Source organism: Solanum lycopersicum, chromosome 11, assembly GCF_036512215.1.
Source record: "Solanum lycopersicum chromosome 11, SLM_r2.1".
Lineage (NCBI taxonomy): Eukaryota > Viridiplantae > Streptophyta > Magnoliopsida > Solanales > Solanaceae > Solanum > Solanum lycopersicum.
Genome location: NC_090810.1, coordinates 3,333,074 through 3,346,916, shown reverse-complemented (window position 1 = coordinate 3,346,916; position 13,843 = coordinate 3,333,074). Strand labels below are relative to the sequence as shown.

The 13,843-nt window shown below is 32.9% G+C and overlaps 2 protein-coding genes across 3 annotated transcripts; both read right to left on the bottom strand.

Moving 5' to 3' along the window:
- Window positions 1-538: 538 nt before the first annotated feature.
- LOC101248830 (putative metallophosphoesterase At3g03305) lies at window positions 539-6,833 on the bottom strand. 2 transcript variants are annotated; one of them, XM_010314307.4, is made up of 4 exons: window positions 5,946-6,833; window positions 4,197-4,438; window positions 1,767-3,308; window positions 539-1,053 (listed from the first exon to the last, which is right to left on the bottom strand). In XM_010314307.4, exons 2-4 carry the CDS (start codon window positions 4,410-4,412, stop codon window positions 934-936), a joined length of 1,878 nt encoding a protein of 625 aa, XP_010312609.1. In that variant the 5' UTR covers window positions 4,413-4,438; window positions 5,946-6,833; the 3' UTR covers window positions 539-933. The 2 variants fall into 2 exon arrangements, with proteins under 2 accessions (XP_010312609.1, XP_004250071.1); XM_004250023.5 differs by having other exon boundaries at window positions 5,885-6,778.
- Window positions 6,834-7,955: 1,122 nt separating this feature from the next.
- On the bottom strand, window positions 7,956-13,483 carry LOC101257035 (AP2-like ethylene-responsive transcription factor AIL1). Its single transcript, XM_069291436.1, has 8 exons — window positions 13,078-13,483; window positions 11,866-12,448; window positions 11,623-11,705; window positions 11,086-11,174; window positions 10,392-10,465; window positions 10,216-10,266; window positions 9,887-9,963; window positions 7,956-9,147 (listed from the first exon to the last, which is right to left on the bottom strand). The coding sequence occupies exons 1-8, from the start codon at window positions 13,307-13,309 to the stop codon at window positions 8,312-8,314; spliced, it is 2,025 nt and encodes a 674-aa protein (XP_069147537.1). The 5' UTR covers window positions 13,310-13,483; the 3' UTR covers window positions 7,956-8,311.
- Window positions 13,484-13,843: the final 360 nt, after the last annotated feature.

Here is a 13,843-nt window from a genome sequence, read left to right as displayed (position 1 = left end):
AAGGTACCAACTAAAAGAAATAAACACAAAATGATGGAAAGGATTGAGTAGATGGTTCGCTAGATCCTATGTTGCTCAGACTCTTCAAAATGTCACGTCTGTCGGATTCTTCATAATTATTGAATTTAAGGATTTGACATTGAGGTGACATCATTTTTGAAGAGTCGAAACGATATAGCTAGTGCTTGTTTCACTCTAGTACATTCTCGAATATTCAAATTGTTCTCCTAGCTTCTAGAGAAGGTTTGCAAAAGCTAATTGTAAAAATAGAGATATGCCTGTTTCACTCCTAGTTGATATTCATTCATTCTTAATCAGAGATGTAAAATTGTAAAAATAGAGAAATTTCGATAGAGTTCCGTTTGACTCCTTGTAATAAAACCTAGCACAAATTCCGATTAGTCAGACTCGAATACCAAATGGTTATACCAAAATAAAGAATGAAAGATAAAGGGATTACACAAAGCTTACACTCTATGCTAATTGGTTCACCTTACCATGCTTGGTATTTTGTTTTTCTAATGCAAAACTTAAAGACTTGTTCAAATGAAATGATGCATTTCCAACTTAGCATGTGTGAAGTGATGTAGTAATACATTACATGTATCTAAAGTTCCACATTGCCACAACAAGATGCTGCATATTTTTTTTCAACTGATTGTAAAACTACGTAAAAGATCGATTTCTTGCACCAGCATTTCAATGTCAAACAAACAGTACCCAATGTTTTCTACTAGTCTACTTTTTTCTGATGACCAAGAAATTCGTCTGGAACAAACTCTTTGTGCTAGCTGCAACCTCTGAGGCTTTCACATTTTGGCTCTCATAGGATGCTTAATGTGATCAATAACTGCCGGTGAAGCATAAGCCGGTGTAGGTTTTAGTCTGATGTATTGAACTTGTAGCTCTACATGTAGTTCACATCCGAAAATTCTACTCAGCTCTGCTAGTCTTGTAGATAGTATAAGCTAACAGGATAGGAACTGACATGCTATGGACAGGGAAATGGATAAATGGATTCATAGCATAAGCTTTGACAAGAGATCTGCAGTTCTGCATCATAAAGAGACAAAATTAGCAAGAAGCAGATTTGGTCAAAAGCGATATAACAAAAAAAACGGTACTCTATTCTTTGAGTATGCTGATTAAGGAAAGCTTAGAATTGAAACATCTTGAAATACATTATCTTGGAAAGCTATTAACGTGTTCTTCTGTATGCTCTATCCGAAAACAATGGACAGTTTATTATAGAACAATTAGGATATTGTGCATTCCACAAACAAAAGATGAAGAGGATATGTGATATGACTGAAATGCTATGTTGGTTAAATAGTTTTGTACTCTGTCCACCAAGCCTAGAACCGATGGGAAGTATCTCTGTTGGGATTTGGACCTAAGACTTCGTGGTGTTCAACCCACTTCAATGAGCACTAGGACACACCCTTGGGTGTGATATTGAACGTTCCTCTTTTTATCTATGTGAAAGTAATTTCCATACTTGGGAAAAGATCTGGCTAGTTTATAAGAAGGATATAGGTGATGTCAAATGAGCTCCAAAAAGATGCAACAGTAATACACATTGAAACATGTCAACAACCACTTAGAGCAATGGAAGCACTATGGCCCATAGGAATTTGGGAAGGCAACAATCTTCGAGTGTTTCAAGAAACAGCGTTTAAAGAAGGAAAACAAGCATTTTGTTTAAGAAGAACAACACTTCAAATCAGAACAAAGATGGACATCAAAAAGAGAAGTTGAAAACTTACCAAGAAATGCTTCCAACAAATCGCCAAAGATATTAACAGGAGCATTTTCCTAATCCACCGCCTATGAAGTAGTGTGAGAGTCTTATTTCTTCCACTAGTCGGTGCGGATACATTATTCTTCACCAAATAATCATCTTCCTTTTTTGCAGAAAGAGCTCGAAGATGATCTTGGAATACTGCCCTCTCAGCCACTAGTGCTCCAATCACTATTATTGTAGGCAACACAACAAAGTAAAGATGAGGAAGAACTACCACCATTATATCTGGAAATCCATGAAAGTCTAGCTTTTGCCTCTCGTTGAATCTCAGCACCCAACCCCTGTAGGTCATGTATCCCCTTTCTTCTCCTTCGGTGAAAACTTGGCCAGAAAGCCAAGGACATAATATGAGGTAAAACAAATAAACAATTATTGAGAAACATACAAGTGGAAGATTGTATAGCTCCGACAGAATCCATGCCACACAAGTTACCAGTTTTCTGTTTCCAACTAAGCTCTTGTAAGTATACTGTTTCCTAAGAAATACGAAGATAGCTTTTGGAAAGACGAGGATGGGAAGAGTTAACAAATAGAATAACCATAATATTGGGTAATATAAATCATCCCACTGACAACCCATAACCATAAACTCTTTCCAATTCCATGAAAGCCTAGCACGAAGACCGCCAACAGAAAATGGCCTTAGTTCAGTCAAAGTTGATCTGCCTTCGATATCAACTGCTTCTATTTGCAACAAAAATCTATCAGGAGATGGATCTTCAAAGGCATTAAAGTTCCATGGACATGTGTAAAGGTTCCCCCTAGATGTAGAATCGTCATTTCTTCTCATAGGAGTCTCCAACACTGTAACGAGATTTCCAGGTCTTGAATCATATATCCTAGCCACAACTGATACTACTGGAGAAGAAGAAAATACAAGAGCCCTGATACTGTTTAAGTTCAAGGACTCCATCTTGCACTTGTGAAATGATCTCTCCATAGTAAAGCGAGAGTCCAGAGGAAACGTTGGCAATATAATAACATTCTTAGCTCCCAACTTGAAGTCAACATCAACAAAAGACATCCATCCTCTATCAATGGACAATATGCGCATTGCTCTACTTTTCCTCCAGTCGCCCATTTCCCACTCCCAGAACTCTTTAAATTCAGTAGCCTCATCTGAACAAGTTTTTGAATTATTTGGAAGTGATCCATGTCCATTCAATTGGAGAAGATGTTTGTGCTGATTTGACTCATGATGCCTCTTTAAATTCTTACCAAACTTTGTATGCAGATGCCCACATAAGTAAGCTGACAAGTTATGCGTCAGAAATGTCTCTTTCAAGGTTCTTCCAGATTGTGATGCTGCAGAAAATGAAAGTGGGAAATGCCCATAAGCAATCTTGGTAACAGGTTTGGCGGGTTGAGAATCTAGTACTGAGAGCTCAGAGCTTATTTCATCTAATAGTTGATCAGTGGGATGACCAAATAGATTGGTTGGGCCCCGCAGACCTAAAGACATAATGCTGTCGAACCCAACAAACTGAATACTGCGTTCACCAGTCTGGATCATAGAGCACATGCTTTAAAATATGGTAAAATGCTGATAATAAAAAGAATTATATAAACACACTAGCATCAATCCAGAAGCTCAAAATTCAATATATATATTTTTTTAAAACGATAAAATTCAATATTTTTTTTCCTTGAATTTTGAGCTTTGATTCAACATTTCTAGTTCTCAAGGGAAAATATACATGATTATAAGTTACTAGAAGGCTTTTAAAACCAAACAGTTTATCGAGAAGAACTATGAAACAAGAAAGCTACAGATAACAGTATAGTCATCATTAGAGGTCAAGGCTAATAGCAGAGTATGATGTGGATTAGCTCAAAACACGTCACAAAGTTTCTGATGTTTGTGATTGAAGCTTAGCTGATTGATTTATATTAAAGTTCAGGGATGATTCACCTTCATTTTGAAAGCTATGGGTGTCTAAATGATGATAACATTGCCAATAATTACATCGATAGCTTTTTTTTCTTCTTGGGAAAAAATACATCAATAATGGTTACATTAAGAAAAGGAGAAAATTCCAACATTCAGAATCAAAGAATTAGAAAAGAAATTGGTTCAAACTTTTAAAATAGAACTCATTTGATTTTTAAGAAATTTTCTTTATATAATTTGTGATAACTACAGAAATAGAATTCATAAATATTGTATAGACAGATATGCTTCCATACATGGGTTTTACCTCTTCCTCATTGCCCATGTTACAATTTTACACTACCTTTATCCTCGTCTAAGAAAATTTCCAAGCCTCTTTCGAACATTTGGTTTCCCCTCCATATTAGTTTCATTTGAAAAGGCACCTTACTAACAGCTTGAATGATAAAGAAAAAGAGTGTATAGAACAAAAGAAGCTAACAGATATGATCTATAACAAACCTGAATAGTGACACTATTGACTAGTCCACTTCGTTTTAGCTGCCCATTAATGCTATACTTCGAGTAAAAATCAAATGGACCACCAATAGCCGGTACACCAAAAATATCATGATTTCCTCGGAGATCGTAAAACACATTTTTCTTCAGTCCACTCTTTTTAATGACATTGTTCATGACTTTCTTGTATTCCAACCACTCCTCTTCATCTTGCTTCATTATTAGTAAATCCTTGCTCTTTCCATCTGGTGACAATTGAAATTATCAGTCGTATACGAGCAAAGATCATTGAAATATCTTAAGCTTTGACAAACACTTTATTCAAATATGTATAGCAATCAACTTGTGGAAAACCACTTTATAGCGGAAATGCAATACATTGATACGAAACATCAGAGATATACCTTAAACAACAGTTCAGAAACTCTTCACAGTGCTCACTGATCTCGACTATGAATCAAACTTGAACCAAGAATAATTAAAATGTAGCTGTTGCAGAATTTCATCTTAAATTCTAAAATTACCTTGTGTGATAGTTGACATAGTACCCCATACAAAGGAGATAAAACAAAACCAAGCTACTTTTGCAACTACAACATAGTCATGTATGATCACATTTTGAAAACATTACTCCATTGTAAAACTAAAGTATCACATGGACACTATAGAGTATAGCCTTCACTAATGCAATAATCTGTGGTCCTTCAACAACAAAAGAACCATGGAATAACAATGTTCTTTACATTTTAGTATTTCAGTCAATTTTCTTTCTTCTTTACTTCACATTGATAAAGATTCATCTTTTTCTCCTAGAAACTTAGTAACATTTTAACGTCCGCTTCAACTCCCAATCAAATCCCACCAACCTCATTTTCCCAACCCAACAGTTTCAAGAAACAAAAAAAGAACACATTATTAGTTCCCCTTTACCTAAATTTTCCACTAAAATCCCTCCATCATAATTCTCCAGCATCAACAAAGTTGTTTTATAAGCTACTATTCGACTATAGATTTTGAAATTCCATCTTCAAATATCCATTTGACAATGAAATTTAATCGACCTCACATATCATAATTAGATTCCACTCGCGAAACATGTCCAAACACAACTTCAAAAACCAAATTTTTCAAAATCTATAACCAAACACGAGCTTAAAAAACACACCAATCAAACTTCTCAACCCAACATTTCCAAGAAACGAAAAAAGAACACATTTTTAGTTCCCCTTTACCTAAATTTTCCACTAAAATCCCTCCATCATAATTCTCCAGCATCAACAAAGTTGTTTTATAAGCTACTATTCGACTATAGATTTTGAAATTCCATCTTCAAATATCCGTTTGACCATGAAATTTAATCGACCTCACATATCATAATTAGATTCCATCCACGACACATGTCCAAACACAACTTCAAAAACCAAAATTTTCAAAAATCTATAACCAAACACGAGCTTAAAAAAACACACCAATCAAACTTCTCAACCCAACATTTCCAAGAAACAAAAAAAGAACACATTTTTAGTTCCCCTTTACCTAAATTTTCCACTAAAATCCCTCCATAACCATTTTCCATCATCAAAAACTTGATTTCAAAGAACCCCACAAACCCAAATAGACAGTAAGATTAAAAAAAAATAAAAATTCAATCATATAACAAAACTTTTGAGCAAAAAAAAGTAGATTATTACCAGTAAGATCACCAGTAATGAAGACTAATGAAGGATTGATCATAGAAAGAGAAGGACCCACAATTTTTTCGAAGCCAAGAGCACGTTCAGGATGATGAACACTGAAATGAAGATCAGATAACTGAACCACCCAAGCTACATCTTCCGGTCCTTTTTCCAATTCTATTACATCTCTTTTGAAGAATTCAGCTGAAATGTAATGAGATTTCAGCAAGAAAATGAAGATTATGGAGAAAATACATAGTTTTACAATACCCATTTCTCCTTTTCTTCTTCTTCCTCTTCTTTGATTCTTCTCTCTTCTTCTTGTTGGTCTAAGGTACAGAGAGATCGGAGAAATGACAAGGAAACGGGTCGGGCCGGGTCGGATCAAGGTAGTATAGACCCAAGTGAAGAGTAGTGTGATGGGTCGGATCACAATAACGAAAATTTTATATTGATTTCATAGTGTTAAGAACTAATATATCTATTGTCAAAAACAAAGCGGGGGCTAATACATCTTATTGATATTGATGGAGTTGGAGGGCATTTTGCTGAGTGAATCGATCAATAAGAAACCTAGACTGGTAACATTTGTAACAAAGGTGTCACGAGTCACGAGAACATTCAAATGTGACATCTGGGTTCTTAAGTAAGGGGGCAAGGAGGAGCACGTAGGAATGTCGATTACTACATAAGCCATTAGTGACCGAGAGAAAGCGAGCAACACCTCGTATAAGTTGGTCGGAGCTTGAAAAAGCAAGTACCGAGAAAGTCATTGCGCTAACCTGGCTAGCTAATTTTTTTCAGTTGATTGTCATGTTAGTTGTATTCGCCCCTTCCTTCCATCTCTCACTTTGAAAAGTTTTTTTCGTACTTTCTTATGATGACCTAGTCAAGAGATTACGAGGTATTGGTGGAAAAGATTTCTTTTTTAATAGTGAGGTTGGTTTATTTGATCGAAGGGTGCAGTAGAAGTTGAAGAAGTACATCTTGCTCCTACTTTTTCCAAATTACAAAATTTCTCAAATTTGATGGAATCCAGATACTTCTCAAAATATCAAGACACACCACGTTTTGATTTCATATACATACAAATACATAACATCTTGGTTTAGAATACATCACTCAATCTCTCGATGTAATGCGTAAAGTGATGTATCTAATGGATCCGATCAATACATTGCGTAATCTCTCCAAAAATATAAGAGAGTATAGATTTTTATAACATTTTCAAATGATCGAGAATTTTAGAGAATATGGTAACATAAGTTGTATACTTCGATAATTTTTCCAATTATAAAGACTCAAATGAAATAGGCCTACTATGAGAAATGGGTCGGGTCAAAGTAGTATAGGCCCAAATGAAATTCAGAGTAATGGGCTTACTATTGACAGAGAAATGGGTCAGATCATAGTAGTATAGGCCCAAACAAAATGTGGCTTAATCTCATAAATGAGATTTCGAGAGCACGGTGTATATACAACCTTACCCTTACGGCCCTACCTCGTGAAGTTAAATGATAACGTCAAAATGAGAAATACGTACATATACCTAAGTCCTCAACTAACATGGAAAATCATACTTATAGAAATAGCTTCCACTGATCGATCATTCGTCGAACTTATTTTTGATAAAATAACCATTGTTATCAAGTTTTTTAAATTTTACAAATGAAATATACAATTGTTTTTTCAATTACATGAACTAAAAATTGGCTATTTGTGGACTTTAATCCCATTATATCCCCTCAAAGGTTTGGATAATGATATTAGGTTAAAAATAATAATCTTGGCATAAATTTTTCATTTCTTCTCCAATATAAAATCAAAAAATCTCTTTAGCCATTAAAGTCACGCGAAGAAAAAAAATTATATTTCGTTATATTCTCACAAGTGGAGTATGCAGAGGACAGGATCGATGTATGCATGTATATCTCACGTCTACGTACCTTTGTGAGGACTCTCGACTCAAAAGAGTCTAGATATCGATGTATGAAAGCAAGAACATACGATAACAAATAACAAGATACAAGGCAAATAAATCAAACATATAATAATATACATACTTACATGATCAATCGAAAAATAATTAAGAAACTACATAATTACTTAATTATATAGAAAATATACATACAAAACAATTAGAAAATTGCCATAAATTAATTTTCTGCATTGTACTATATTATCCAAAACTACAAAGCATTTACTTTCCGAGGATCTATAAGAATGAAGTTCCCAAAATTATAGCCATAATAACATATAGACTATACATGAACTTCATTCTTCAAATCCTATCAAAAAAAAAAAACATTTTCATTAAACCAACCAAAATTTAAAAAAAAATAAAACCCTCTTTCTAAAGTTGATTTTGCAAAAAAAAAATAAAAAAAAAATTAGAAATTAGTTATGTATACATCCCTTAGCTAGCTATGAGTCATGAGGGGTCTATGAGTCATTCCACATAGTGAAAGTGGGGGCCACACCATGGCAAATCGCCGCGGTGCTAGTCCTCGAAGCAAGAGCCATAGGAACAGCTGTTGACATCCAGTTATTACTGTTGCATACAGATTCTTGATGATCATATAGAGTGTTACTGACCTTGATTGAGTCGTTAGATGTTGCTGGTTGCGAATGGTAGTAATTACCAAATATGTTCTCATGAGTACCAAGTTGTAATTGCTTCACTTCATTATCATTTTCTCCACCATATGATGATGATCCGTTCAAATGAGGCAACACAAATCCACCACCACCATGATGATTATTATTGTTACTCGCATATCCAACACCTTGATGATACGTAACGTTATTTTGTTCCATTGACGATGAAGAAGAATTATCCAATCCCATCAGATAATTATGCGCGTTTCCCAATTGAAAGTCTTGAAAATTTTGACTAGTCAAATCATGATCTTGTACTTCCTGTTTGCACCACAACCTTTGTTGACTATTATAAGGGTTACTATAATGCATCGCGCTTAAAGGTTGAGCTTGTTGAAGAGTGATGTTGGGCCAACAATGGCCCGCGCCATAGGCACTCATTGAACCATTCATAAGATGAGTAGTACCAATATTTTCTTGACTTGCTCTCTGATAATCCAACGCGATTTCAGCTTGCTCAACGTCCTTGAGACGTTTAGCAGCCCCTCCGATGGGCAACGTGCTGCTTTCTAGTATACTTTTAACGTCGTATCGATTAATCTCAAAATTTGTTACGGCATTTAGTCCACGGAATTTGATTGCTGCAATGTCATAAGCCTCAGCAGCTTCTTCTTGTGTACCTAGAAGAAAAAAAAAGAGCCAAAAAAACATTACTATATATCGAAGTTTAAACGAATTGAATTATGATTAGTAGTGACCAAACTAAGCCATTATATAAAGTAATTCACCAAAATAATATGTTTTTAAATTTTTTTTACAAAACTAGTATAAACGTATTTCACAGTAACATTTTAAGGTATATATTATTTTTTAAAAGCCGACAGCGTTAGATTGATATACGTTACTCACAGTAACGTTTTACTCCTAAAACGTTACTCACAGTAAGGTTTTAGGAGTAAAATGTTACTCAAAAAAACGTTTTAGGAGTAAAACGTTACTCACGGTAATGTATATCAACCTAACGCTGTTAGTTTTTAAAAATCGAATACCTTAAAATGTTACTGTGAAATACGTTTATACTAGTTTTGTAAAATTTTGAAAAAAAATATATTATTTTGATAAATTATTTTATATAATAGCTTAATTTGATAAATAATTCCATTTTACGAGTACTTTAGATGACCTATCAAATTATTGGATCAAAATGTAGCTCAAATCAATACATGCAAAATCAAATATGGAGATATTTGAGTCATGTGTTAGGCAAATTGAGTTACGACATATTATTTAACTCAAATAAACTTCGATCGGATCAAATTATAAAATCTTTCTTTTATTAATCTAATATTTTAATCCGTTCAAATTTTACTCAGCTCGATAAAATAAAATGATTTTAGGGAAATAATTAGGAGCACTTACTAAAGGTGCCAAGATAAAGATCCTTGTTTCCAGCAACTCTACCAATTCTTGCTTGCCATCTTCCATGCTGATGATGCCTATTATATTCCCCAAAAAAAAATAAAAATATTAATAATATCGAAGAAAATAATTTGCGTTAAAAAAATCTGATTCTAGTCCTTCAAGGTAATATATGACACATAATTACGAGTTATCATATAAAACACAATTCGAGAAAGAAGAAAGATTCTTATAAACAGATAGTCAAATAGAAGTCAAGTCAAACCCCTCATTACCTTAGGAGTCGGGAGTATTATAGTACGAACAACAAGAAATTAATTATATCGTACCTTGTAACACCTCGATAAATCGATGCACCACGAGAGAAACCACTGCTCTTCCTATATTAAGGACCATAAAATATAAATATTACTACATTTTTATCTCTTATATTTTCTTGAAAAGTTTAATAATATGTTTTTTTTCTTAATGTTTATGTAATAATAAAAAAATTAAAAAAATGTACCTTCTTAAAGATGCAACATATTCCTGCCTAGTCATATGCTTCATTTCTTCAAGCTCTTTCTCATAGTTGCTAATCTGAAAATTTTCAAAAAATAAAATAAAATATTTAACGTACGAAATAAATGAGATGATTTTTGTTGAACTTCTTCAAATCTAAGCAATCGCGATATTTTATTGATATTGATTGAGTTGAACAGAACTTTTGGTAATTGAATATATCTATTAACTTAAAACTACAATAACGACCTTCTTAACCAAAGCGTTACAAACAACATAACATTAGGTGAAGTTTATACGTTGGAGCTAGGGCAAGGAGGAGCACGTAGAAATGTCGATCAATGCATTAAGCACTAATAGCCAAAAAAAAAAGCGAGCAACACCTTATATAGGTTGGATCGAAATGAAAAACCTATTCATCTATCGACTTCTCTCGTAAACCAATACAACATCTAAATCAGAGTCCGGAAGCCTAAAAGGATATAAAATATTAACAAAAATTTCAAAACGGTAAAATTACTTAAACAACAGCAATTTCCTCCTCCGAAAAAAGCAAAATCGCTACAGTAATTTTGTAAAATGTGTTTTTTTTTTTAAAAAAAAATTAAAATTACTATGAAATTAAATATCCTCCCACTAAATAGAAAAAATTACTATGAAATAAAAGAAAAAAATTAAGAAAATTTAAATGTACTTACTGGGAAATTAGTGGTAGTTGTGGGACCCCAATACTTAAGTGCAGCTAAATCATAAGCACGAGCTGCTTTTTCCTCCTTATCATATCCTCCTATAAAATTTGACGACAGATAAATTTTATAGTTAAATAACAAAATTCGTTATTAATTCTACTTCGCGATAAATTTTTTGTCAATCACAATTAATATAGTGACGAACTAACGAAAAAGTTCATAACTAATTCCAGTATTTTAATTTTAATAATGTATTGTCAATGAAACTATCAGGTCATCGAAATAATATTTACAAAAATAAACTTAACATTTTGAAATGTATATATACAAAAAGATATATAGGAATTAATCTATAAACTTACCCAAATAAACTGCAACAAGTGAACAAATGTTTTGAGTCCATCCATCACATCATGAAAATAGAATAAGAAAAAAAAAATTGAATAATTAAGACATATCAAAGTTTATTATTTTTGAAAATATGTAAAAATAAATATTATAATATATTTAGTGGGAGACAAATTAAATGAAATATAATAAACATACCTTGCCTTCCTTTTCTAGTTTGTCCCTCTCTTCTACAACTATTATCCCACAAATGTGCTTCATATCTCCCAGTCCACCTATGCCTATATATATATATATACATAAAATAATTTTAAAATTATATGTAAAGTATTATTATTTCGTAGTATTTACGCAACTTAATTTTGTATGTACACCCCCTTCAATTTATTATGATAAGTTACTTGAGAAAGGAACGAAAATAAAACGATTAATGTATCTGACCTTGTAACACCGCGATAGATTGAAGTTCTTTGACCAAAAGTGTCAATAGATTTCTTTGGTACTACAATTGCACCACTTATTTGTCCATCATTATTTCCACTCACAATCTCTTGTTTGTTATTTTCGGACGAACAACTATTATCTCCACCTCCATCACCACCCATGCTCATAGAAAGTGACAACGATCGTGCATTATTACCATTACCACCACCACCGGCTACCCCCACAACATCACCCTCCTTCTTATCATCTTGTAATGATGACGGGGTAGTAGTGGTGGTGGTAGTGGAGTTAGGGTTGTTCCTCAACCAATTCTTGATCATTGAGAGCCCTATAATATTATTAGCGTTATTTTCGCTAATATTATTAGGGGTACTACAATAGATATTGTAATAGTTGTTGTTGTTATTGTTATTGTTATTGTTATTGCAAACTTGTTGAAGCTTTTGTTCACCAATACCAAGAAAGTTCTCTAGCTTTGGTGGTTCTTGATTATTTTCAAGATGTTGACTATTGCATGAAGTTCCCATTAACATTGACATATTTGATGTAGTCTTGTAGTTTGTATCATGAGAGTTCCAATCTACATAAAAAAAAAAAAACCCATCAAATATAGCCAAAAGGGTTGAATTTTTTTTTAAAAAAATGAAAAATATATTCATTAACAACAAGAAGTTGAGAATTTACTTTAAAAATACATGTTCTTGAGAGATGGAGAGACAATGAAAGCAAGTAGAAACACTAAAAAAAATCAATAACATTAGATATATAGCGAAAACTTAATGCATCGTATAATTACTTAAAAGGCACCAACAAGAAAATAAGTTAGTATATTTTCAACTTCAAAAAAATCATGTTTTTTCACACTTTTTGCCAAATGAATCTCTAACTAGTCATATATATTTCTATCACAAGATAAAAAAACAAAAATTGCACCACTATATATATATATATATATAGCGAGAGCTTAGTGCATATGTACTGTTTTTTTTTGTTTCTCTAATAGTTGTAACCAATATAATTTCATCCAAAAAGGTTGATTTCAAAACATATTTTTGAAATACAAACACCATCAATACTCTTAATCTTTTCTCTCTTTTTTTTTGGTTGAAGAGTTAGGGTTTTTAGTATTTCCTCATTGACATGAACCTTCAAAAGAAAAAATCCCAAAAAAAATTTAAACAATATCAATTAATATAACTTATTACTCACCTTGTGATTGATGATGATTTCTATTGAAAGCTTCAAAAATACCAAAAGGGGTATTATCATGAGGTACAACATTTAAAGAAGGAAGTACTACTGTTGATTGATCATGATGTTGTTGATGATGATGAGAAGTCAATAGATCAAAACATTCTTGATGTGAACTTTGTTGTGATGTGAGTACTTCTTCATGTGGTGAAAGTGAAAATCCAAGCCAATTGTTCATTGAAGAAGCCATATATCAAATATAATAAAATTATTTTAAAAAAAAGAAAAGGAGAATTAATTATTTTTTTTCTATACTAAAAAGTTCATGCATGAAGTTGTAGTACTAGAAATTATAAAGACTAATATTAAGTTGTTTGAAGAAGAAGAGGAAAGGTCCAAAAAAAAATGTATATGAAGAGGAATCATTTTTCCCAAACCATAAGGTGAAGATTTATATGAAATTTTAACTCAAGTTTTTTCACCCCCACCTCACCCCACCCCCACCCCCACCCCCACCCCCCTAGTCTCTCTCCATTTCTTGTTGGTCATAAATGGGGTGCCCTCTAAATGAGGGGCAGTGTTTTCTCTAATCCCAAAAACATCTATAGGGTTCAAAATGAAGAGCAAATATAGGGTTCACATGAGGGATAGGATTGTAATTTTCTTTGGCTTTATAAGAAATATATTTTTCTTATAGTATTACACTATGTATAGTTAGTTTATTCAAATAAAAATATAGACAACATATATAAATAGTTATATTTAATCGTAAAAGTTTCCTATA

Bases quoted from the DNA above. Each gene is read 5' to 3' on its own strand.
- LOC101248830 (XM_004250023.5), bottom strand. From the start codon at position 6,143: ATGGGTATTGTAAAACTATGTATTTTCTCCATAATCTTCATTTTCTTG. The intron at 3,309-4,196 runs GTTTGTTATAGA...TCTATGATCCAG, and splicing joins TCAATAGTGTCACTATTCAG to ACTGGTGAACGCAGTATTCA. The intron at 1,054-1,766 runs GTAAGTTTTCAA...TTTATGATGCAG, and splicing joins TTTGTTGGAAGCATTTCTTG to AACTGCAGATCTCTTGTCAA.
- LOC101257035 (XM_069291436.1), bottom strand. From the start codon at position 13,309: ATGGCTTCTTCAATGAACAATTGGCTTGGATTTTCACTTTCACCACAT. The intron at 9,964-10,215 runs GTACGATATAAT...GGAATATAATAG, and splicing joins ATTTATCGAGGTGTTACAAG to GCATCATCAGCATGGAAGAT. The intron at 9,148-9,886 runs GTAAGTGCTCCT...TTTTTCTTCTAG, and splicing joins TCTTTATCTTGGCACCTTTA to GTACACAAGAAGAAGCTGCT.